This window comes from Ictidomys tridecemlineatus, chromosome 2 (assembly GCF_052094955.1).
Source record: "Ictidomys tridecemlineatus isolate mIctTri1 chromosome 2, mIctTri1.hap1, whole genome shotgun sequence".
In the NCBI taxonomy this organism is placed as follows: domain Eukaryota; kingdom Metazoa; phylum Chordata; class Mammalia; order Rodentia; family Sciuridae; genus Ictidomys; species Ictidomys tridecemlineatus.
In genome coordinates this window covers 27,895,012-27,922,835 of record NC_135478.1, presented here as the reverse complement: position 1 = coordinate 27,922,835, position 27,824 = coordinate 27,895,012, and the positions used below count along the sequence as shown (strand labels likewise).

At 33.8% G+C, this 27,824-nt stretch overlaps 1 protein-coding gene across 50 annotated transcripts in view; it reads right to left on the bottom strand.

Annotated features, from left to right (window-relative positions):
- Clasp2 (cytoplasmic linker associated protein 2) overlaps window positions 1-27,824 on the bottom strand; it is a 202,697-nt gene that overhangs the window by 54,928 nt on the left and 119,945 nt on the right. For 10 of the 50 annotated variants that reach the window (XM_078038189.1, XM_078038168.1, XM_078038181.1 and 7 more), the window contains 11 exons: window positions 27,170-27,187; window positions 25,291-25,392; window positions 25,111-25,137; window positions 21,993-22,019; window positions 19,202-19,372; window positions 15,417-15,524; window positions 11,062-11,124; window positions 9,973-10,079; window positions 8,191-8,214; window positions 6,625-6,869; window positions 1,335-1,398 (listed from right to left, as the gene is read on the bottom strand). In XM_078038189.1, coding sequence (XP_077894315.1) covers window positions 1,335-1,398; window positions 6,625-6,869; window positions 8,191-8,214; window positions 9,973-10,079; window positions 11,062-11,124; window positions 15,417-15,524; window positions 19,202-19,372; window positions 21,993-22,019; window positions 25,111-25,137; window positions 25,291-25,392; window positions 27,170-27,187 — 956 coding nt within the window. The remainder of the gene's footprint in view (window positions 1-1,334; window positions 1,399-6,624; window positions 6,870-8,190; window positions 8,215-9,972; window positions 10,080-11,061; window positions 11,125-15,416; window positions 15,525-19,201; window positions 19,373-21,992; window positions 22,020-25,110; window positions 25,138-25,290; window positions 25,393-27,169; window positions 27,188-27,824) is intronic. The other 40 variants (XM_078038188.1, XM_078038190.1, XM_078038196.1 and 37 more) reach the window with 10 other exon arrangements.

Genomic DNA, 27,824 nt, shown 5'->3' with positions numbered 1-27,824 from the left:
CTTTCCAGTAGCAACAAATTATATCATTTAGTGAAGATAGTTAACTAAATTTTCAAAGTTGAATAAATTGTCAATTAAAATGTTTCTTAAGGAAAAAGGCTCTTCCAGATAATTATCTCCCCTTTTGGCTTACCGTGCCAACTACTGACCAAAAGTTAATCTGTTTAGAATTTATAGAAATTTTTAGATTAAAGCAAGACCTACAACTGTAATTGTGGTGGTGATATCAATATAAAATGGCAGAATTATCTACAGTTTGAAAATTACAAATTTTAAAACATTTTGGCCAACAAACTGCTTGTTAAACATATTTTCATTTTTGCTTTTTAATGGGATCTTTTATTTTCAGATAAAATAAATATACCCCTGACAAAGGAGAATCTTTGGAGAATATTGTTTTAAAGTGTAAGCAATTTATTTAAATAAGTATATGCCCAATAGGATTTAATCTTTAGTTAGATTTTAGTTTATGTATAAAGTGGGCTTTTATATCTTTAAGGAGTGACATAAATAATAAAAATAGAAAAATAGAAAAAACCAAAATGATGTATATAAAAATGAAGTGAAGATAATTAGAAAAAAAATAAAGCAGAATTCATTACTATTTTTCTTATAACTTCCTTGCTACATCTCTCATTAAGGTTAGACATACACCTGCATTTGACATCCTAAAGGAAGATACTTAATATAAGTTTTACCACAGTCAAACACATTTCTGGAAACAAAATAACAACACATTTTTATAACATTATTATTTATTAAGATAAACCAAAATTTCATAGTGAACATGCCAATTATGCTTAAGTACTTAATCCAATATAGTTAAATCAACATTAAAGAGTGAACAAAGTTCTGAAAATTATGATTTTTATTCAATATGTAAAATGTTTCATTTTTATGTTACTATCAAACTACGGCTATAATCATATTTTGTGCTTTTCTGTTATTTAATGGCAATTCTTTTTTATAAAAACAGTTCTTTCAAGAAAAGAATATGTTTAAATTATGGTTGTAATAATCATAGAAGAAAATTGAATAAAATGTCAGCAACTTTCTTAAACTTACCCCAATTATATTCTTCACAAATAGTGAAATATTCTTAATAATAAAAAATATACTCACCCTGGCTAAATTATTATCTTAATCTCTTTCGGAGAAGCACAAATGATTACCAAAGAACAATTTCTAAATTATGTATGATATTGAAAATTATGTTTAAAAATAATCACTACCCATTTTGGGGTAATAATAAAACAAAAGTGGTTACAGTTTTCTGCTATTTTACTTCTTTTTTGGGCACATATGAGTAAATAATCTTAAATACTAAAACATACCTTGCCATGAGGATCAGCAAACATTCTTGTAAAAATTTCACATAATCTTTTCAGTTCAACTCGACTGTAAAAGTAATAAAGTTGGGTAATTAATATCTTTCCATAAAATGAACTCATTTTAAAGTAACCTTTCATATATTTAAATTTCTTAACAACAATAAAAAGGTTAAGAGACATAACTCTCAAAACTTTGAAGTTTGGGATTTACAAGTCAGGGCTAAATACAAAGTTATAAAATGTGGCATTTTGCTATAACCTATACTAGCTTTAGGGTGGAAGTCACAAAAAGAAGTACACATTTATTTCATATTGTCACAGGAAAAATAATACATGTGACATTCCTAGTACATAATTTTAGTCACTTAGGGGCCAAAATCTTTCTAAACTCCGCTTACTCTTTTGCCACATAAAAGAACATGCTGAACCTAATATTAAACTAATCCTGATGGGCCTGGGAATAATATTATGCTGATTTACTTCATGAAGTTGGATATAGGTCAATGAAACTACATTAGGTAATACAAAAATATTTATTTAAAATCATACAGGTTTAATAGGTCCTAAAATAAATACTCAACAGATATATCAAATCCTGATTTCACAGGTATCAAGTCAGAAGGTAGCCCACACTCAGAACCTATATAATTATCTGAAGACAGGGCTTTTTTTTTTTTGGTACCAGGGATTGAACTCAGGGGCACTCAACCACCAAGGCACCTCCTCAGCCCTATTTTGTATTTACAGACTAGGTCTCACTGAGTTGCTTAGCACCTTGCTTTTGCTAAAGGTGGCTTTGAACTCCCAATTCTCTTGACTTAGCCTCCCAAGCAGCTGGGATTACAGGTGTGCGTCATGTCCTTTTTATTTCTTGAGACAGGTTCTTGCCAAGTTTCTTAGGGCCTTACTGAGTTGCTGAGGCTGGCTTTAAACTAAGTATCTGCCTACCTCAGCCTCCTGAGCCACTGGGCTTAAGATAGGTTTTTAAAGGGCCGAACTATAAATATTTAAAACATTATATGGACAAAGACAATGAAGGATATGGGGAGGGGATGGGGGAAGCAAGACAAATCCAATGGGAAAGGAATGAAAATCCTAAAACCCATAGTCAAAATAAACTTCTGTCCTAAGAGAAATTCACTCCAGGGCTGGTGTTGCGGCTCAGCGGTAGAGTGCTCACCTAGTGCATGAGAGGTGCTGGGTTCCATCCTCTGCACCACATAAAAATAAATAAAATAAATGTATTATGTCTACAACTAAAAGAATAAATTCTTTAAAAATAAATGTTTAGGGTTGGGGATGTGGCTCAAGCGGTAGCGCGCTCGTCTGGCATGCGTGCGGCCCGGGTTCGATCCTCAGCACCACATACAAACAACGATGTTGTGTCCACCAATAACTAAAAAATAAATATTAAAAAAAATTCTCTCTCTCTCTCTCTCTCCCCCTCTATCACTCTCTCTTTTAAAAAAAATAAATAAATGTTTAGGGCTGGGGATATAGCTCAGTTGGTAGAGTGCTTGCCTCACATGCACAAGGCCCTGGGTTCAATCACAGCACCAAAAAAAAAAAAAAAAAAAAAAAAGAAATTCACTCCAATTTCATTTTATATTCTAGATCATAATACAGAGTCACACTTACATGAACACTAAGAATATATCTTCATTTCTGAATAAGCATAAGTATTCTTTCCTCTCATTGAAAGTTTATCAGGAAGAAATTTTGATATACCAGTCAACTTTATTATTATACACATTTTGCTATTTGTTCATTCTTTTTCTTTCGCAGTTTTGGGGATCAAACAAACCCAGGGCTTTACATACACTAGACAAGTAAGTGCCCACTAATCTATACCCCCAGGACTAATTTTTACTTTCTAAAATTGATAATTTTCATTTAATTTCTATTTGTGAATAAAGTTTCCTTTAAAATGCTTCACTAAACAGAGAAAACAAAATAAAATTGTTTTAGTAAATTATAATACAGATGGTTCTAAAGGACTGAGGCTTTGGAAAGACACTTTGATGCAAACTCTGAATTCAGGAAGCCTGTTGCTAAACTAGTATTTTTTAAGTGTTATTAAAAAAAAAAAAAAGGTAGACTACTATTGTTGCTGCCGAGCCTGGAGGTCTCTTCTTTGGGTGCGGCCATGGTTACCTGGGACACGAATTCCGGCTGTCTCTAAAGCAGAAGTTTCCTGTCAATCAACTGCCTCCTGTACTGCTACTGCCATTGCTGTTGCCAGCCTGAGATTGCCTGGAGGTCTTCTTTCTTAGTGCTGCTACCACAAAAGAAACCTCTGCCCTGGATACAATTGAAGCCTACACCGCTGGGGATCCCCTGGTGACACTGCCCTCTGAAGCCTCTGTTACTGCTGATCAACAACCACCATCATTACTGCTGAGACCACAGCCTAGAGGACTGCGATGGCAGTGACTACAGGTTTGGTTGCATCCACATGCATCCATTTTGGGACACCAGCTAGGGCCTCGGGCCTGGGTGCCATTGGGTTTACCACAAGAATCTGGGGACTCTGGGCTGGGGATGTGGCTCAAGCAGTAGCGTGCTCGCCTGGCATGCGTGCGGCCCTGGTTTGATCCTCAGTACTACATACAAACAAAGATGTTGTGTCCGCCGAAAACTAAAAAAAAATAAATATTAAAATTCTCTCTCTCTCTCTTTAAAAAAAAAATCTTCAATAAAATTCTGGCAAATCTCATACAAAAACATATTAAAAAGATAGTGCACCATGATCAAGTGGGATTCATCCCAAGGATGCAGAGTTGGTTCAACATATAGAGAAAAATTGAAAGCATTCCCGCTAAAAACTGGAACAAGATAAGGATGTCCTCTTTACCACTTCTATTCAGCATCATTCTTGAAATTCTAGCCAGAGCAAAAGAAAGAAATTAAAGGGATAGAAATAGGCAAAGAAGAACTCAAACTGTCACTATTTGCTAATGACATGATTCTATATCTAGAAGATCCAAAAATTTCCACCAGAAAACTTCCAGAACTAATAAATGAATTCAGCAAAGTAGCAGGACATAAAATCAACACCCATATATCAAACACATTCCTATAAATCAGCAAAGAATTCACTGAAAGAGAAATTAGGAAAATGACTCCATTCACAATAGCCTCAAAAAAACCAAAACAAACAAACAAACAAAAAAAAACCTTGGGAATCAATCTAACGAAACAGGTTAAAGAACTCTACAATGAAAACTACAGAACACTAAAGAAAGAAATTAAAGAAAACATCAGAAGATGGAAAGATATCCCATGCTCCTGGATAGGCAGAATTAATATTGTCAAAAAGGCCATACTACTAAAAGGTTTACACGGATTTAATATAGTTCCTATTAAAATCCCAATGACATTCTTCACAGAAATAGAAAAAGCAATCATGAAATTTATTTGGAAAAAATAAGAGATGCAGAATGGCTAAAGCAATCCTTAGCAAGAAAAGTGAAGCAGGAGGCATCATAATACCAGAACTTAAACTAGACTACAGAGCTATAGTAACAAAAATGGCATGGTATTGACACCAAAATAGACTTGTAGCCAATGGTACAGAATAGAGGACACAGAGACAAACCCACATAAACACAGTTATCTTATACTAGACAAGTGTGCCAAAAATATTCATTGGAGGGCCAGGTTTGTGGCTCAGCAGTAGAGTGCTTGTCTCGCATGTGAGAGACCTTGGGTTGGATCCTCAGCAACACATAAAAATAAATAATAAATAAAATAAAGGTATTGTGTAAAAGAAAAAAAAATCATTGGATTCAACATATGGTGCTGGCAAAATTTGAACTCCATATGTAACAAAATGAAATTAAATCTCTCTCTCTCACCCTGCACAAAAATCAACTCAAAGTGGATCAAAGACTTAAGCACTAGAACAGAGACCCTGCACTTAATAGAAGAAATAATAGGCCCCAAATTTCACCATGTCAGCTTAGAATGACTTCCTTAACAAGACTTGTAAAGCACAAGAAGTAAAATCAAGAATCAATAAACTGGATGGATTAAAATTAAAAAGCTTCTTCTCAGCAAAGGAAACAATAATGTGAGGAGAGAGCCTAGAGATTGGGAGAAAATCTTTATCACATGCACTGATAAAGCATTAATTCTAGGATATATAAAGAACTCTAAAAACTTAACACCCCCAAAAAACAAATAACCCAATCCATAAAGGGCTAAGAAACTGAACAGACACTTAACAGAAGAAATACAACTGATCGATCAACAAATACATAAAAAAGTGTTTAACATCTCTATCAATTACAGAAATTCAAATCAAAACTAGTCTAAGATTTTATCTCATTCCTGTCAGTATAGGAATCATTAAGAATACAGGCAACAGGGGCTGGGGTTGTGGCTTAGCAGTAGAGTCCTCGCCTAGCACGTGCGAGATGCTGGGTTCGATCTTCAGCACCAGATAAAAATAAATAAAATAAAGGTATTATGTCCAGCTACAACTAAAAAAATATTTTAAAAAATACAGGCAATAATAAATATTGGCGAGGATGTGGTGAAAAAGGTACACTCATACATTGCTGGTGGACTGCAATTGGTGCAACCACTATGGAAAGCAGTATGGAGATTCCCCAGAAACTGGAATGGAACCACCATTTGACCCAGCTATCCCACTCCTTGGTTTATACCCAAAGGACTTCAAATCACCATACTATAATGATGCAGCCACATCAGTGTTTATAGCAGCTCAATTCACAATAGCTAGACTATGGAACCAACCTAGGTGTCCCTCAATAGATGAATGGATGAAGAAAATGTGGTATATATACTCAATGAAATATTACTCGGCTTTAAAGAAGAGTGAAATTATGGCATTTGCCAGTTAATGGTTTGAGCTTGACAATAATGATATTGAAATAAGCCAATCCCACAAAACCAAAGGCTGAATGTTTTCTCTAATATGCGGATGCTAATTCACAATAAGGCGGGGGACACTAGGGAAGAATAGCATTACCTTAGATTAGGTAGAGGGAAGTGATGGGAGGGGAGGGGAGGAGAGGGGATATGGCGATAGAAAAGACAGTAGAATGAAACAGACATTATTACTGTGATTACATGACCAATATGATTCTGCAACATGTACACTCAGAAAAATGAGAAATTATAACCCATCTTTTTTATGATACATCAAAGTGAATAAATGTATTCTATTGTCGTATATAATTAAAACAAATTACAAAATTAAAAAAAGTAAAGACAAAAAGTATGAACTTCACACAATATAATTACATTTTAATACAACTCATCTCACCTTAGTGTTCTCTGATTTTTTAATAAGTTCTGCAGACCCAGGAGGCCTTCCTTCCGTTCTGACCAATTGGAACTAGCACATCTATTGAGGACTTCTGCCACATCTTCTGTCTGCCTCATATATGTAGGAATACTACCATTTCGAGAACTGTAGGAGCGTTCTGAACAAGCACTAGAAGCATCACTGTTGGCATCATCATCTGAATGCATTCCATATGATTCATATCTTCTTCGAGCAGGTTTTTTCTGTTATATATAAAGAATCTTATTAGCAGTAACTAAAAAATATATTGATATTTCATAATATCTACTGAGCACAAAAGGATTGATTTCAGTCTTAAAATCAGTGCAAAGCATGCTGCTAAACAGTGTAATAAACTAATGTCAGTACTTAAGTTTTTGTTTAGGAAACATGTTTTATAAGTTAGCAGAAAGTGAAATATTCTTTAACTACAGGAAGTGGTAGAAGCAGAATAAGACCATATGAAAGTTCAGATATGTAAAGTGAGAAGTGTTCAAAAATGTGGGTTTCCTCATATATCGTTTTCACAGAAAACCAACAACTACTAAAATGTAAATTAACAGAAACTGTTCTAGAGATTCAAATTGGTAAGAAGAAAAGATGACCTTTTTAGAGTAGGAGTACAATAGATCAGAAAATGCATAATTTCCCCTATGCAAAATCCCATTTTTCCCTGTCTCTACACCTTCTCTTTGCTATTCTCCTTTTACCTCCACTACCACTTTCCTTGCCACTCTTCCTTCCCTTGTATCCAACTCTCATGTTTCCTAGAAAAGTAAAATACAGACAAAAATATGATGAGAAACTGTTTTACTCACTATTGTTTTTAGGAGGAAACATCCTTAAGGGCCCTCCACATTTTTCTCAATATATCTGTACTATTTCAATAAATAAGAAACATCATGTATGGATTGTTTGGATATCTTTACTTCTACGGTTTATAATTTAATGTATGCAACTGGCAATTAAACCTTGCATATCAGAAATGACATCAGGGAGAATAAATAGCTAATTTGAAATTTCCCTGGAAGAATTAGAAACAAATCTATGCAATCTGATGTTTGGATTTGAGCTGGTAAGTGGTGAAGATATTTCTATGAAATATTAAGGACAATAATTTAAAACAGTTCCAAGTAGCTGTAAGTTCTCCATTCTAAAATCTACAAGAAATATAATTTGAGCTTAAATTAAATTAGCTTTAAAATGATGTTTCTGTCACTGACCTCATATTAATCTAGAGATACCAACTCAATTTAGAAATGTTTCCTATGTTGGGCTTCAGGATCAGTCTTATTATAGAAATTAGTATAAATGACCTCATCTCATTGGTACGAAGTAGGTGGGCTAAAAAAACTAATACTCCCACACAAGACAATCTATTCAAGGAGTATCTCCTTCTTGATAATCACAGAAAAACAGATGTATGTCTAAGAATTTTATTACTTCCACTTTAATTTGTTATAGATGAACATCATCTATTAAATTGATGAAACAAAGAAAAAAATTATGGTATCATAAGATGTCAGAAAATAGCAATGTTTATACCTTAGTCCGTATGTCTCCTAAGAGCTGAGAGCAGTAGATTTTTAAAGAGAAAAATTGAAAATAATGAAGAACATTTTGCTAAATGGCACAGCGAAGTAGGCATTAACAATGCCCATGATCAGAAACATTAAGTTTTTTTTAACATACAGATACAAAAGAATTGCTTACTAGCAGGCTATATCGTTAGTCTTGTCAATGTCCTTTAGTTCACAGAGAAACAGCTAAGCTACAAAAATATTCCCATAGCCAGTTTTCCCCAAGAATCTCAAATATTCTTCCTATTTGCATCCTTTTGCCATTTCCAAACGTAACTGCATTTCTCTGATTTTCCCTGGGTCCAAATTATACTTAATAGTTGGAATTTTTTTCCCTAACAACTGAGAGTAGCAAATGGAGTTATCTGTGCACTATGCAAATAATGGAAATAGAATCATATTATTGGGACTCATATTTTAGTCCTCATGGTTAAATATTCCTATACAATTCAAGCACATCATCTTACTATTATAAGCAATAGTTCAAGAATAACCCAGTCAACTAATAAAATTTATATAAGCAGAATTTAACTAGTGAATCATCCAATTAAAAAATATAAAATATGATTTATAAAATATAGTGATAAGGAATAGTAAACTAAAAAACACCTGATTAAATATTCAACATAAAAAGATCTGATCTTCATCATAAAAAGATCTGATCAATATATCTCAGACCCAAGAGAAATAAGCCTCTTAGTTATATTAAATACATTTATAAAAAATGGCTGAGGTAAAGGGAAAATTCAGCACAGACTGTTAAAGCAGTACTACATAGGTGATGCTATCCAATAAATTAAAGCTATTACTAATGAACATTCTTAAAAACTTGTCTTTCAAATCTACTGCAAAAATTATATTGTGTCAACTTGTTAAGACGTGATCTACATTTTTAGGGACACTATATATATGTATTTATATATAAATATTTATTTATTTACTTCAAAATAAAGATGAGACCTTTTGTAAATTCTAGGTAAGGAAATGAGTAAATCTGCATGCAGTTCTGTTTTCAATCCCTAACACCCTCGCCCACTAAAAATTGAGTAAATGCTTCACAGACAAGATTAATATTATAATTCATATTTTGATAGAGGAAGTATCATACTAGATTGACTTGGGAAATTAGCAAAATTATCCACATCATTTCAAAAGAATCTTCTTTCATAATTTGAGAAAAATAATAGTGATATATGTACAGCACTCTTCTGACAAAATACTAAGAATCTGAAGGATGTTTTCAAACTTGTTTAATGTATTAGGCACAAAGAACCAGGATCTTAATTATAATTTGTCTTGAGACTGTACTTTCTCTCAGCTCAAAAAATAAAAATAGTTAGAAGAGTAAAAATCCAACTAAAACAACCCCTATTCTCTCAAGGTTAAGCCAGGCTTGAAATTACATGCTCATAAGTACACATACTTACATACCAATCTATCTGCCCTTACATTCAGTGTACTACAGTGCATAAAATACAATGATAAAACACATTACTATATTAAAGACAATAAAATTTTTGTTCCTGACACCCTATCAGTACTACTGGCCCTGGCTTAAAATTCTGAATACTAAATAAGGCTCAAGAATTAATTATTCTGCTCTGCTTTTTTACATTGTCCACATTTTATCTTCCTAGATTTAATCCAGAATTTTCCCATCTCCTTTCCTACACAGGTGGACTAGCTCACACATACATTAGTTTCATAATGGGAACATCAATAATGATAAGGAAATGGAGCAGAGTACCAAGGCATCTGCTACTGCCTCCTCCACATCAGAACCTGTGTTCAGGACTCGCATGGCACTGACAGAAGATGACAGTCGACTTGATTGGCTGATCCCATAACCTGGACCTAATTCACCAAAAGAAGGAAAACAGTTTTGAGAAAGTCATAAATATAACAGTATCAGGTTGGAAAACTTTTAAGACCCTTGGGGGTGGGGTAGGAGCAAAAAAACCAATGGGGCAAAGCATTTTAAAAGCAATATTGTACTTCTGGGCACACTGAGTTTTTTGGTCAGATAATAGGGTAAAAACAAAATTATTAATAATGTGTGGAAAACAAATTTAAAGAACAGAAGTATTATTCTTTATTTATAACAAGATCAAAGAAAGCATAGCTGGTAAACTAAGGGCTTAGACATCTATAGCCCTGTAATCAATTCATCCAGCTCTGTCAGTTCATGCAAGTCTTTCTATATGGTGAACCACAAAGTAAACTAGAACAAAGATCTATCCTCAACCAATAATGGTTAGGGAGATCAATGAAGCCACACCAGGATTTCACTAGGAAGAAAAGTTCCAATTATAATCTATCCTTCAAGATAAGTTAATTTTATTCTATAACTAAGACAGATCATTCAGTGTCTGTTAAGTGGCTACTATGTGCCCAACATTCTGAGATAGGTGAAAACAAACCACAGATGAATTCTCCCCCTCAACTGCTTTGAATACCATCATTTTTTAAAAGCAATTTTATTTATTTTTTTAATCATCATTTACAATTAAAACACTTCATCCACCATTTTGGTTTTTTTTTTAAACATATACAAAGATGGAGTACATAACTGAGAACATAAAACAACTCTATATTTCAAAATGAAATGTTTTTTAAAAGAAAAACATCCATCTGCTAGTGAGGAAAATGTTCAGTAAGGTTAAAGGAAAAGTTATTTGGGAGAAAAGAAAGAAACTACAAGTGATTTATTCTCCAGTAAATAAAATTTAAAATAAAAACAAATCAATTAAAAAATGAATAATATTCAGTGAAAACTGTAAAGAACAAAAACTGAAATGAATATACAGATGATAGTGAAAAGGTACTCATCCTTCACCTGAGGCCCCATACACATCGGGGGCGTAGAGGGCACCAGTAGATCTGGAATGGTGTCTGGAGGCTGGAATAACAGGACCATACAAACCTCATCTATTACCACAGAAACAAGGAATAGTGGCAGCACTACTGTCAGGCAAGGAGAGTTAGTTAATGCTGGTGTTACTCTTAATAGTTAATGATCAGAATATGGCCAGATATGGCACGTGAACATTAACACTGAAAGATCATCCCTGACACACGAATACAACTTACACCTAAGTAGATGAACATAGGCCTACAGGAGACAAAAGAAAAAAAGCAAGTACTCAAATGGAAGGAAATGTCAAAAATACAAGCATGAAAACAAACAAACAAACAAACAAACAAACAAAAAACCAAACACTGTTGTTAAAAAAAAACCACTATGGTAACTAGTAACTAATAATAATTTTACTTTCTTTAATCTTGGCACTCAAAAAGGCAGCTATTACTATTCAATTTTATAGGTCTAAATATTTGTTAACCGCCCACCCTCATATGTTTAAATCCTAACTCCAAGGTGATGGTATCAGGTGGTAGGAAGGGCCTTTGGAAGGCAACAAAGTCAAGATGAAACCTTCATGATTGGGATTAGTGTACTTAATATAAAGGAAACTCCAGAGAGCCAGGTAGCTAGCTCCTTCTAACATGTAAGGACACAGCCACAAGCATCTATCAACCAGGATACCAAATTAGACACCATTATCTGCTGGTGTCTTGATCTTGGACTTCCTAGACTCTTAAATGTGAGAAATAAATTTCTGTCATTTTTAAATTTGTTACAATAGCCTGAAAGGATAAAGATAGATGAGGAAATTAGTGCACAGAGAAAGCTTAATTTATATGACCAAAGCTAGACTACTAGAAAGTGGTAAACCTCAGTAAATGTACTCTTTCAAGGCCTCTGCTCTAAAGGATCACAGATACCACCTTAACACTGTTCAAAAGACAATATACCTTATTTTTGTTACCATAAACATCTTTTATGATGGCTCACAAAATATAAATTTTACACTCAATAGTAATTATGTAAATATCAAAGCACATTTAAGTACCAAAGTATCAATAATCTAAACAAAAAAACCCTAAAAATTTGTGACATGTCTCTCTATATATTGCTCTGGAATCTGAATTTGTGAGATGTTGCATTTTAGATCTTAAACTTTTGATTTTTCATAACCCCATAAAATCTATCTTTCTTACATATAAAAATAAATTGCCAGGGAAAATGTATTTTAATAAATGTTATTATATGATTTAAAAGTCTTCCATTTTAATATATATTATTATATGATTTAAAAGTCTTCCTCACATATATTAATTAGAAGAGTTAAAATACTAGATAAATTCTTCCTTTGCTACAGGACAACCTTAATAAATAGGAAAATAATCAAAAAGCTTGAGGCAAAGAAGGATTTAAACAGAGAGAATGCTGTTCAAATAGTCAAGTCCTGAAAGGTGATAAGTATAATTAACAAAATATACTAATACATAGTTTTAATTTTATCTAAGGGAAATTATTTATTTATTTTCAATTAAAAAATAATAATTTCTAAGCGAGAAAGACTTGAGAAAATCTGGAAATGCCTAGTGGATGAAAATTTTAAAAAAACTAAGGACTCAATTGCTACCTGTGGTTGGAGATAACAAGTAAGAGGCATCAGCCATGTGTTTGTCATAAAGTAAGACTTTTTGGATTTTATTTCCAGAAATAAATGGAAGCTTAAGGGTATAAGTTCCAGAGAAGTTTAATTTTGCTCAGTTCTGATTTCTTTCTAATGCTTCAGGGCCATCAGACTATTCTTGTGATACAAGCAGATGTATCACGTGTTATAGTATTCATGTCTAAAACACTAATATTCAAAGTCAAAGGTGATACAAAGTTTCCATTAAGTAAAGAGATATAGTAAAGCCTGGAGTTTGCAGGCAAATGTAGCAGAAAATGGGAATGGTGAAGACAACTTAATCTCTGGAAATGCCATTCTCCACTCTTGTGAAACACACCAGGCTAACCTACTACTTTTGCTATGCAATATCCTATGTAAATAAAAGAACTATAAAAAAAACAACTCCAGCAAATTTACAAGGGGTTGAAAAAAATATTAGTTTTTCTAACACTACATGATTAAACGGTTAATCATCTTTACCCTAATAAGAAGTTCTATGAGAAAACTGCTTCCATGACTTAATAATAAAATTTAAACAATTTAAATTGTCAAGTGGAAGCTTTGAAATGAATTTAGAAAATTAATGGATAGGTGATGTCTCTCTTTAAAAACTGGCCTATTGACAACACTTACTTTTTAAGTAATTAGTAGTTGACTGTAAATTCCCACCTATTACACAGGTTTAAAAGGTAGAGAAACATTCTGGTTTCTTTTTGGTATGTTTTCTAATTATAATCTATAGTATTAGCAATATATAAATGCAGATGTATGCCATTAAAAAAAAACATGACATCCTTGTTGTTAAAGTCTGGGGCTCGGGGGAAGAGCACCAGCATGGATGGCAATGATGATGATCATATGACCAGGGCAATTAAATGTTCACTGCACCAAGCACAGTCCTGAGGAATTTTTTTGTTTTGATGTATTTTTCTCTTTTTTTCTTTGCAGTGCTGAGGACTGAACCCAGGGCCTCACACATGCTAGGTAAGTACTCTACCACCGAGCTACATTCCTGGCCCTCATGCATTTTCTCTTTGATAGAGTCAAAGAATCCTAAGATGTATGTGTTACTATTATCCTTGTTTTACAGATAAGAAAACCCAGGCATAGAAAGATTACAGAATTGAACCATCTGACCCCAGAACGTATGTTCTTAAGCTATCACATGTGCACTCTACTTCTTTCAACTCTTCAACATGACATGCTTATTTTATATAAATGTAGAATTTCTTTCTTCATAAACATATCTATGAGGATGCACCATGTGTTCCTGTGTATATATGCATATTTTCCTGGCAGTGCATGTACAGAAATTCTATAGACTAAATCTATTTTATATGAACTAAAAACATCTCTGGCAAAGTATCAGCCACTTAGCCTTAGTGATGCAGAAGATGCATTTCTATCTTGGTACCTTCCTACAGGGGAAAGAGAAAGTGAGAAACTCTTTGGCACCTAAGGCTAGAACATGAACAAAGGCTGAGGATTTTCCTATATATCCCTAGCTAATGGAGTTTCCCAGATCATTACAGGTCAGCTCAGGGATATATTGTAACCAAAGGGATCCACAGAATTATAAATTATTCCGTAGAAAGTCTGTATTAACATGACTAAGGAAATAAAAAGTCTAACAGACAACCAGTAGATCTGAATTCTACTTAAATTATTCCAAACTCCTGAAGAACAGCTCTCTTAGTACTACCGTTTACTACACATGTCAAAGGAAAAAATATGAAATGCTGTAGGAATGTGCATACAAACAAAGTACCAGGTGCATGGTGCATGCCTGTAACCCAGCCACTCAGGAGGATGAGGCAGGAGGATTGCAAGTTGGAGGCTACCCTCAGCAACTTAGTGAGACGCTGTATTAAAATTTAAAAATAAATAAAAATAAACTAAAAAAAAAAGAAAAGGGGGCTAGGAATGTACCTCAGTGGTAAAATGTCCCTGGGTTCAGGTCCAAATATGAGAAAAAAGGAAAATAACAATAACAACAACAAAAAAGCTGAAGAATCATGAAGATATTCTAAAATTCTCAATGAAAAAATTATGCCTCTGCAGTTTTACTAAAAATACTAAAGCGTTAAAAAATTAACATTTTTATAATTGAGGTAAGTATGGTATTATAGTCAAGATTACAATACAATCTCTATTCTCAGGAACAAAAAGGTTTTATAGCAGTGACAAGATATGGGCTAATAATGGGAAATGACTATTAAAATATAAAATATTATAAAAATTCAGTCCTTCCCATTAATAATAGGTCATTGATCTAAGTTGAAAAGTCAGTATTTCTACTGAAAAGAACAAAATGTACCAAACCAAACAGTTCATATTGCACTTGTGGTTATTTAAATATTGTCTTTAAATTCTGTAGGTTTACTTATTAAGAAATACATTGAATTCAATATTCTGAGGTTTAGATTTATGCTACAGTTACTTGGTTATGAAAGCATTTTGTTTATACAATGACTGACTTACTCATCTAAGATAAGTCAATAAGGTCAAAGGCATTTCCCAAACATACAATTTTTCTTCCGACTCTTTCCTCAAAATGACAGAAAAGATATAGGGGCAAAGACACAGCTAAACTCCAGGTATGCTGGGTCATCAAATGGTGATAACACAAGGAGAAGGCAATGTACCTCACATTTGCCCAAATGCTTACCAAGGGGCTGAAAAGAGCGAACCGGACTAGTATCCCTGCTACTTTCCCGACTAGCTTCCCGGCTGCATCCTTGACTCACGCTTGGTCGAGGAATACGACTGCTTCGAGCTGGCAGATAGACATAGGCATGGCAAGGGAGAAAACAGATAGCAGAGTTTAGCAGTTTTAAAATTTTGATTTTATTTTTCTTTTGGAACTGACCAATAACTTATTTTTTTAATATTTATTTTTTAGTTTTAGGTGGACACAATATCTTTATTTTATTTTTATGTGGTCCTGAGGATCGAACCCAGTGCCTCATGCATTCTAGGTGAGCAATCTACTACTGAGCCACAATCCACAAACCCACAACTTAAGTTTTTTAAAAGTTAAAAAGATATTGCTTTGGGGCTGGAGATGTGGCTAAAGCGGTAGTGCGCTTGCCTGGCATGCATGGGGCCCGGGTTCGATCCTAAGCCCCATATACAAACAAAGATGTTGTGTCCGAAGAAAACTAAAAAATAAAAAAATTCTCTCTCTCTAAAAAAAAAAAAAAAAGATATTGCTTTGATGAAGTATTACCAGAAATACAGTTAAGTTTCTTGAACTGTAGTCAGTTAGTCTGTCGGGGATTAAAAGGTTGCAAGTAAAAAGAAGACTTAAATATCATATAACATAAACAATAAGACATTTTTTTCTTTTAACTATAGACTTCTATCACCTTTGGTACTTTAGACCAAAATCTTATAAAAAAAAAAATACATGCTAAACATTAACCTAAAGTACAATCCCGATTCTTTAGTTCTCAATGCAAAATATAGGGGAAAAAAAATGAGCCAATACTTTCAATTTCCATGCCTTTTCTCACTCCTCCTAAACAAAAACACAAATAAATACACAAGCAACAGAAAATCTAGGAGTGAGGTTGGGCATGATGGCCTGTAATACCAATGACTTGGGAGGCTGAGGCAGGGGGATGGTAAATTCAAGGCCATTCTCAGCTGCTTAGTGAGACTCTCAGCAACTTAATGAGACTCTGTCTCAAAAAGTAACAAAGGATTAGGAAGGCAGCTCAGTGGTAAAAGCCCCCCTTGGGTTCAATCTCTAGTATCCCCCTGCAATATTATATATATGAGTGAGTGAGTGAGGACTGATTAAAAGTAAAGTAGAGGGGCTGGGATTGTGGCTCAGAGGTAGTGCGCTTGCCTAGCATGCGTGAGGCACTGGTTTCTATCTTCAGTACCACATGAATATAAAATAAAGACATTGTGTCCACCTAAAACTTAAAAAAAAATTTAAAAAAAAGTGAAGTAGAGAATTTAAAATGATGTCTAGAAAATAAAAACAAGTGAATCAGCCTATATGATAACTCCAGAGGCTTTGGGCCAAATAACAGGTACATAGTAAGTAAAAAAATGCTGCTAAGGACATAAATTCAAAATCTGTAGGCCTAAAAGAAATCTGTGACACCTATTGAATGAAGACATTCTCAAACAAGTAAGGCTTCAAAAAGGTTGACTCCTACATAAAATTTCTTTTTTTCCTACTACTTTTTATTGGTGCATTATAGTTGAACATAATTATGGGATTTGTTGTTACATATTTGTACATGCACACAATATCACAATATAGTGTTTACAATATCACTCTGCAGCACATCCTCCTCCTTTCCTACCTCCCATTCCCTCCTACACACAATTTCTAAGGAATTAATTTGAGAATATGTATGGGGCCAAGCAAAAGAATAAATTAAAAAAACAAGAGAGAGGATCCAGGAAGGAGTGCATTCAATCCAAGGAAGAAGTAAATCAGACTTTCAAGATGACAGCTGATCAAGATGCCCAGATTGCAACCAATCCACAGAGTACTGAAAAGAATGTCCTCAAAAAATAACAAACTCCATACAACAATATCATTGAGAAGATTGCAATACTAGGGGATAACAGAAAAAATTACGCTGTGCTTCCATATAGAAAGCAACCAAAATGTGGCACAGTCTTAAGTAACTGACAGGACTAGAGAATTCAATTCTGTATCACAAGAACATTCAAATGAACACTTAACACTCAGTGTTCACTTGGGAAGAAATGAGGCCATAGTACACTATGTGTCTTGGCAGCAAACAACTTTATTTCTTCATAACATAGTAAATATTCTTTATAGTTTTTCAATTTTTTTTTTTTAAAGTTAGAGGAGGCAAGGAACAGATTTTTTTTTTTTAAAGAGAGAGTGAGAGAAGAGAGAGGAGAGAGAGAGAATTTTTAATATTTTATTTTTTAGTTCTCGGCGGACACAACATCTTTGTTGGTATGTGGTGCTGAGGATCGAACCCGGGTCGCACGCATGCCAGGCGAGCGCGCTACCGCTTGAGCCACATCCCCAGCCCTAGTTTTTCAATTTTTAAAGTCAACTTAGGGAGCAGGTACATAAGACTGGCTTCTGAGGGGCTGGGGTTGTGGCTCAGTGGTAGAGCGATTACCTCACACATGAGAGACCCTGGGTTTGATCCTCAGCACCGCATACAAAAATAAACATGTGAAATAAAGGTGTTATGTCCAACTACAACTCAAAAATAAATAAATTAAAAAAAACACTGGCTTGTGAATGCAAAAGAGAATGTATATGTAAACTTTAATAATGTAAAAAATAAAGCTGGTTACTAAAAGAACAGAAAGTGAAGGGAAAGGTAACTGGAGTTGAGATACTGGTTGAAGCTGATGAATCAAAAAACAGAAACAGGATAATATTCTTTAAAGTTATACAGGTGGTCTAGGAAATACTTAAAAACAATGGACAAATGATTAAATAAAAGTTGGGGTAATGAGGGGAATTTCTGACTTGTGATCAAGTACCAGGTATCCTACAGACAAAGTCACTGACAGAGCAAAAAGGATGGGAAAATATACAGACAGATTGGTTGATCAATCAACCCCTGGATTAATCAACTCTGAGGTCTGTACAACTTCCAAACATTTCAGCTAAAGAGACAAGAAATCCCTCTTTCCTGTTTGAGCTTGCTCCAATTATAATTTCTCCTATCTATATGCATTTTTTTTTAATATTTAGTTTTTAGTTCTTGGCGGACACAACATCTTTGTTTGTATGTGGTGCTGAGGATCGAACCTGGGCCGCACGCATGCCAGGCGAGCGCGCTACCTCTTGAGCCACATCCCCAGCCCCTAATTTCTCCTATCTAAAACTGGAAGTATCCTAGTCAACACACAGAGAAAATAAAAGCTTATTAGAATTCAAATGTGTCTGACCTACAATACAGCTAGTATATATACGTACATAATTATGTACATATATACATATACATATATGACAAATGTTAATTCTATAATAATCTTGTGTTTTTGAATAGTAGCTATATTTTTCAAAATTCCTATGAATTATAATATCAAAGTTCAATTCATAACGTATTACTTTAATTCTCTTTGATTTTTTTTTTTTTTTGTGGCAGGGCGAGGGGCGGAGGGGCATACCAGGGACTGAACTCAGGGGCACTTGACCACTGAGCCACATCCCAAGTCCTATTCTGTATTTTATTTAGGGACAGGGTCTCACTGGGTTGTTTAGTGCCTCGCTTTTGCTGAGGCACCTTGAACTTGCGATCCTCCCATCTCAGCCTCCCAAGCCACTGGGATTAAAGGCATGCACAATTGTTCCCGGTTCTCCTTGAATTTTTAAGTTTTTTTCCTTTAATTTTTAAGAGCCTTATTATTTCCTGAAGTGTTCAGTGCTACCAAAGTCTGAAATACAAAATAAAAAAACAATCAGCAATTCTCACATATAGAAAATCTTACCCACTGAAAGCCTAGATGGACTAGCCTCTCTGCTACAGCCCTGGCTCCTTGGTATCTTGCTTCTTTTCTGTGTGGATGCTGAATTGACCAGGACTCTTTGAACACCAGAGCTCACAGTAGAGAGGGCTGTTGTGGTCAAAACTCTTCCTGGAGACCCAGATCGGCTGCCAGCTAAACACCAAACACATACACAAATATTAAGATGTGAATACTAAGAAAATTTGCTGACAGGATAAAAATTCAAGAAACACATCTGAGAAAACTATTAAAGTATGACAGGTTCTAAGTTTAAAGAAAATGGACCAAGGAAGATTTATACATAATTGTAACCTGGGAGGAAAAGATACACCATATATAACTAGCACTGAATGCTAAATCATCTAAAGCATATTTTCAGTTTGGGGAGTATACTATATTTGATTATGACAATACTATTATTATTTTTAGAACGCAAATAGTAAAAAAGATTTGTAAAGCCAGCATATATCTGAAAGTATATTTCACGTGGTTAATATGGTCTGTGTGAAACAGTTATATACTTAAAAGGGAAAAAAATCCTTGATTCCATTACTGTGATTATTTTTTTAAGTATACAATAATGGTAATTTGCTTTATCTTCACATAGTTTGCCTGAGATTCTCTGAACAAGTATATAGCAAAGTTATCTATTTTGCTACTATATATGTATTTTAAAATTTTACAAAATTAAAAATTTAAATATTGATAAGTTTGGACCTAGTGAAAAAGAAAATTTATTTTTGCTATTTGCAAAGGACTCTTTGGGTGGCCATATTCTGGGGTATACAAGTACTCATGGTAGAACAGGACTACGGGACAAATTTATTTATATATATATATTTATTTATTTATATATAAACATATATATATGAAAGAGAGATCAGGGAGATAGAGAAGGAGAACTGGAAAAAAATTTTGTCAGAGACTGGGCATGGGGTAAAACAAGTTACGAAATATGGTTTTAAATTAGAGATGTCTGGATTAACTTCTATGGGAATGAGGTCCTTTGTCAATGAAAGCACTTTATATTTACAATGAATAGGACATGGGCTAGATAACTCCAAGATAAAATCTAACTCTAAATTCTGAATTGTAACATTATGAAAAAATTAAACTGACACTTAAGTAAATCAATCTTTGTGATATAAATTTCTCCCTTTGCTGGGCACCATTTCTACCCAGTAGGAGAATCACTATTCAAGCTGTTCAATCTTATCCAATTATTTTTCATTTCCATAGGGCAGATTAAAAATTAAAATGCCAATGGGAACAAGCAGAGAATGTCAAAAAACAGAAAACTGAATACAGAGTAGGGAGTGTGCTAAGAGGACTGTGATCAAGAGGAGAGTGTTTACCCTTTCCTAAAAGAGAGGTGACTTTTTAGTTCTACCCAGCTCTGTCTTGAAGTGATACTGACTAGGTCCTGTGATTTTTTGAAATTTCCTTTTTTTTTTTTTTAGTTATGTTCTATAGGTCAAATAATACATGAATGAAACAGGCTGGATGTGGCCCAAGAGCTGCTGATCTGTGGCCCCTGCTATTACTTTTCTTGGCACCATCTTGCTGAATAAACTTTATACTCCTGCTTAATTCTTCATCAGCAAAGTAAAATTTATTTTTGACTGGTGATTGAGATACTGTAAAACAAAGTAGCTTTCCCATAAAATTAATAATTTACCATTTGAGTAGAAGGAATTCTAAATTATAGTAGGGAAATTATTCAAGTCTACTTTAAAATGACTGCTTATTTGAAAGCTTCCCGATGTTTCAGGTGAAGAATCTTCAAGTCCGGTTTCTTTCAGTTGTAACCTTAAGGATGGTTATAAGGCACCTGTTTTCTCCATGCAGTATCTAAACTAAACATACACACCAAAACATCCAAACACTCAACATGCCACAAACTCACAATGCAAGAGAGGCTAATGGAGTATTTTATGGGAAAACTCGAAATAGTATAAAAGGTATAAATAATGAGCTGAGCACATACAATATGGTATTCTATTAAAACCAATATAAACTGTGGAGGTAGAGGTGTCGGCAAGAAAAACTGGAGAAATTTTTTGAAATCTGGGTCTATTCAGCAGATAGGAAACACGAAGTTTAGAAGCAGAGTAACTGTTTTTTTGTCTTAGATTATTTATTAGTTATGCAAACTCGCTCTCTGTATTTAAATTCATTCATGCCCTCTCCTAAGAAATATAATGGCACTGTTCACTTCAATCACTACCCCTTTGTTCTCCATTACCCCTCTGGTATCCACCAAGACTATGATAATTCCAGCACCTGTGACTCATTTGGAATTATTTTTGTTTAGAAGAAAATACCAAGGCTCTTTCCCTAGCAAAGAGCCACCAAGGTTAATTATTTCCTTTAGAAAACCATAGAGTTAATGAAAAAGGGCATGATATAACCAGGGAAGAGCAAGTTAAACAGAAAAAAACCCTATGGCAAAATTTGAAATTAAATACACATTTTTCTTGTGCCACCTATAAGCTACCATTTTATACTTTTTATTGCATTTCAAAGGATCATTAAAGCTCCTTTTGACTGTTTATATACGGTCAGCTTGGATAATTTTTGAAATGCAGGGTTTGGTAATATAATAAAGACAGCCCAAAGAAAAATCATAATTCGTAATTTTTACCCCAATATGATTATAGAATGATGAAATATTAGATGTTAAGATCTTATTTCTGCTGAATAGAACCCATTTCTGGTAATGAAAATAGGTGATCAAACAATAGGTGCATACATAAAGTCTATAGATTCTTACCACCAATGGTATTAGCAGATTGTGATCCTGAACAAGTGTAAAGGCAGAATTAGGGTAAGGGTTATAATAATCCATGAAGAGGGGAGAAGCAGTTTTTAAATGGATGGCAGATGAAAACAAGAAAGCTTTAGTCAGTTCTCCGGGGAAAAAAATTCTCTAACCCGAAAACAAAAACAAAAAACAAACAACAACAACAACAACAACAAAAAAAAAACACTTTAAAAACTCCCAAAGCACAGATGTCTTTAACAAAACAGTACATTTAGTAGTTTTATAGCTGAAAAACAGAAATCAGACACTCATGTACAAAGCAGATGAAATGAAGCTGCAAAGTTTAATGTAAATTCTTCAGCTTTTCTATTACTGGTAATCCAAAATTTAATAATTAAATGTTTAAGTTTTTTTTAAACATTTAATTTAAAACTAGATGTACGGAATAACTACAACATCTTGTTGCTGAAGAAAAATCAGATGAAAAAGCTACAAATTGCATCTTTATTAAGATTCACAGAAAAAATAAAATAAGAGGTGAGAGGAGGGGAGACGGTTTCTGACAGGCTGTACAATCATCTGTACACAACCAGTCACTACCAACTAAAAAAGAACACAATTCCTTCAATATAAATCTAAAAGTCTCTCCGCTGGGTCTACTTTCATTTACTTTGATTAGTCATCTTAGGACACCTGCTTTGATCCAAGAGATTTTTCTAAAAGATGATACAAAAACACGGAAGACCATGCAAACCCTAATGAATTACTTTACAACAAAGCAAAGATGGAGATCACGGTAATATTTGTGTGTAGATATGTTGTAAAGAAACTTGCATACAAATTACGTATCTATACAAAAGACTTTGGAATGGAACATATAATCATTCAAATAAATAAGCAAGCAAACAAACAAAAACTTTCCAATATGATTTACAATCTAAGTGACTTTATGGTAGGAAAGTCGTTTGATCTTAAAGTCTTCCTTGGTCTAGCCAATTTTACTGTGTTTTCACATTTTAGGGAAGTACGTGGAGTACTACAGATTGGATTTCAAAGTAAAAACCAAATGCACAAAAATTATTCTGTTCTCTCCTGAGGTGATCTGAAGTTATAATGATCTAAAAAGCAGGTCCTTTAAGGAACATAAAAAGAAGGAAAAACAAAACAAAACAAAACAAAAACAAAACAAAAAACTTCTGAAATCTTTACTCTGAGGTTAACCTTGGTATTTTTTAAAAGACAACTAATAAAGCCAGGTGCGGGGAGGCACACGCCTGTAATCCCAGTGGCTTGGGAGGCTGAGGCAGGAGGATTGCGAGTTCAAAACTAGCCTCAGCAACTTAGCAAGGCCCTAAGCAACTTAGTGAGGCCCTGTCTCTAAATAAAATATAAAAAATGGTTGGGGATGTGGCTCATTCATTGAGAGCCCCTGGGTTCAATCCCCTGTACAAAAAAAAAAGACAACAAGTATCTCATGATTAAATTTTATCCTAAGATCCTAGACATGAACAGTCTCTCGTTGTTTCTAATTATCTTTATGCATTAAACTTCCTATCTTCACGAATACTTATTTCAGTTTCCTAAAGGCAATAAGAATAATAAGGTGTAGAAATACACAACAGTGGTGTAAAATTCAGTTGCTATTTGATTAATGATAATAATGAGGAAAATTTTATCAGCTAACATACATAGGGCTTCCTCTGGGCCAGGCATTGTTTTAAGTGTATTAAATATACTACATCATTTCATCCTCATGGCAACCTTATGAGGAAGAAACTGGTAATCTCTTCATTTTACAAGTGATTTATAAATACAGTAACTTTGACCCAGAACAACCAGGATTCAAACCTGGGCATTATGGTTCCAAAGCTCATGATCTAAATGAGTACTTCTTAAACTCTATTATGGCACAAATCACTTGGTGATCTTGCTTAAGATCAGATCTGATAAATCTGTGATGGTACATAAGATTCTGCTTTTCCAAGTAGCTCCCACATGATGCTAATGCTGGTCTGGGCAGCATGAATGGAGGAGTGAGGTTCCAACAGCTACTATGCTACACCACTGAAGACTAAGGTACTCTAAAAAAATCACTCCAAATTACACAGAATCAGGGAAGAATATGACCTGATAGAATATGATCTAATCTTGACTTAAGTTGAGAAGAAAGCTCTGGCCTAGAGGACATCTATCTTTTTTTATTATTTGTAAATAACCTTCAGTTTGAAAAACAACTGTACTGAGTATTTTTGCTTATTTTTAGGACTCTTGTTGAATGCTCCCACTGTTATTCTGTCTGGATATTCTTACTCTGCAAAGAGGAGAATTTGTCAGGCCTGACTTATGTAATCACCACCCTGGTCCCTCCAAGCCTTGTTCAGGCATCAGGTTATAAAAACAAATAGGATATCCAAATATTAATAAATCACCTAAATAACAACAAAAGACCCTTAAATCTTTTTCCAAAATAGTCAGGCATACAGAATAACCCTGATTTTAGAGTTTAATGCTAATGAAAATCTCTTGGTAAAGAAGAAGTGGGAATAAATGCTTCAATTAATAATGCCATAAATGCATATGTTATTATTCTGGTACACATAAAAAGAGATCATTTATTGTACTTAGACCTTAAAGTTGTGCTTTTAGTAAATGTCTTTGCTAGGATTTCAGCTTCTGAGGAAATAGCAAAAACATAAATCTTTAACAAGAACACAACAGAATTGGTCATTTCAGTTTATTTATCCTTGCTATAAATCAGCATATGCCTGCCAAAACTACTAACTGCCCCCCTACAAAACAATACTATGATATATTTGGGAAGAGTAAGAAGACACCACTTATCCACGTTTGAATGGCATTAGCCAGAAGCAACCAGATTTTGATGTTAATATATGGCAAGTATATTTTCCATATTTGCAAGTTTCTGATAGAATGTGAAAACCTTAATACTAAGGATTTGTGCTATTTAAAATATTTCCATGCAAACATTTGTATAGCAGATGAAATTTTTCTTTCTAAGTGGCAGATACCAATGATGCAGCCCTAGTAACACAAAGACAAGACAGCACCCACTCAAAAAATTCCAAAACATGCACGACAACTGACCCAAAACATTGAAAAAAAATACCTTCATTTTTGTCAGGTGATGATGAACCTAAAGTACAGAACAAGAACTCAGTATGTGGCTTGTCTTTTTTGAAATTAGCTTTGTCTTTATCCACTGGTCAATCTCCTAATACAGTAATACACAAGGAACACACTTATTCTAACATTGGCAAATAGAGGAGGCCTGATAAGCAGTACGTACGCTGTGACTGGGACACCATTTTTGTTCGACTTCTTCCTCTGGAATCTGTCTTGGCATTTCCCATGCCAGCAAGTGGTGCTGAAAGCTTTGCTCTCACTCGTCCTGAGGAATAAAATATTTATATCATTAAACATTTTTCTACAATAATACAGAAATAACATAGTAGTAAGGGGAAAAGTCTTACTATTTTCAAGTATTATTAAATTCTGTAATAATGTATCCATCACTTACAGGTTATAGTCTCTTATAATTTTAAAAACTCATACTTTTCTTTTTTTTAATTTTAATTGTTTTGCTTTGCTTTCTTTTTTGAGATGAGATCCCAAACTCCTGGATTCCAGAGAGCCTCCTGTCTCAGTCTCCTGAGTAGCTGGACTATAGGCTCATGCCATATACACAGCTTCATTTTTTTTTTTTTATGTGCTGTACTCTATGCTAACTTTCCTTAAAAGTTAAGGATAAAGTCAAACTAGAAAACTTTCATTCTTAAAAGCTGGATATTATTAGTCCAATAGTTATAATTAAAATAATTACTATGGTCATGCCACTTATCTCTTAATTGGTAGTTTTAATTCTAAAATTTCAGTTTCTAGAAAATTTAGATTATTCTCTAATCCACTCCATAGTTTAAAATATAAGCCCAAATAATCCTTTTGATTGAAAATGTACTTCTCAACTTATTTGCAGGAAGAGATATTATTGGCAAAATATTTAATCTTTTATGTATCAGATTATAACACATGCATATGGATATGTTCACTGCTTTCTTTCCTAACCAACCAATTTTATTGAGAAAATGATTTGAGGAACTATATGTCACATAAGGATTGGCACATTTAAAAAATATTTCTTTTCTCCCTCCCAGTTGCATTCTTTTCTCCTCTATAACTGCCTCATTCCCCATTATAAAATATTCTCACACTATTTTCCAGAGCTCTTGAACTCAAGGAAATATGTTTGTCAAAGTGCTTACATAAAATGCCATCAGTAAAAACAAGTGATAATAAATATATCACCAGCTAGTATTTTGGTTTTCTCCAGCTATCGTTTCAACCAAATCAGAATCAGTATCAGACATACTGAAAAATAGGGCTCAGAATCCTTTTTAATTAAAAGGTAAACTTTGTAGGGAATACAAAAAATTTTGGCTAGTCCAATATGGCCACATTAATTAGGAAAAAACCCTGAAGACAAGGGATAAATTTTTAAAAGTTAGAAATCATAGAGGGAAGATAAGAGAATGATAAGAAGTGGAATAAAATAGAGGCAAAATTGGTGGAATCCTAACATTCTAACAACTTCAAGCCCCTAATGAGCTATATACTTCACAAAGGCTTTTACAGAGTCTATTTTGAGCAGAATATTATGTTCTCACGACTAACAAGTAAAACTAAAACACCCCATTTTAATCACAAATTCAATTTGAATCACAGACCAATTCCTCAAGTACTGATTCAAAAGTAAGATAAATCTCAAAATGGACTACATAAAAGCATTTTAAAAGCATTTAAACTTCAATGACAAAGCAAATGCAATTGCATGCTCCCACAAAGTGGAAATAAATTAAAAAACAAAATATAAAGAAAAGCATTTTAATATCAATCCAGGAAAAAAAATTATGTACTAACTCTATACTAGATATTATTAAACATGTTAAACAATTATGTTTTTTAGCAAGAAATGGTCCAAGATACAAAGCAAAACTGTAGGATAAAGAATTAAAAAAAAAATCCACACATATAACCAACAAAATCATGTAGAAGCTGGGAAATGATTTGCAAATAAATTAACCTATCATTTTAGTTTTAACATGTAATTCCTAACAATGAAAATATTAATTTAAAGGCATTGTGTTACTAACAAAATGTATAATTCTTACCATCTTCAGATGCTGTTCCTAAATAAGAGAAATAAAACAATATTTCAACAAATACTGCCAATGCTGCTACCTCACAGCTCCCACCCCAAGACTAAAATGCAAAGGTGAAAACAAAAAGTAACTTAGTCTAATAGATTAAATTTAAATTTGACAAGGTTCATTTTCAGGAAAATAAAACTGGAGATAACAATATTCACAACTCACAAAAAAGTTGAAAGTAGTCAAGTGAAAACTGAAAAATTCTTCTACATTTCAAAATTTTGAAGTGATTTAAAAAAAATAACCACTCAAAAAAATGTAATTAACCATTTTTGCAAATGAAGATTTTTACTGACTTTGGCTCCAGAGTAGTAATATTTTTCTATGTATTTTCAAAAGGTAGCCCAGAGAAGAATGTGAAAGTCAAATCCACAACATAGGCTTCATTTGCCCACATAAGACCAAATATTAGTGGGAGTAACACATGATGTAACAGAGGTGACTCTTCAAATAAAAGGCTGATAAGCTTGTTTGCGTGTATATGTGTACATGCACATGCACACACTCCTGCATGTGCATGTACACATATCACCTCTATCACTGAGCTATCCCCTTCTTGCTGAAGGTCAAAGTTGCCCAGGCTGGCTTTGAATTTGTGATCCTCCTGCCTCAGTCT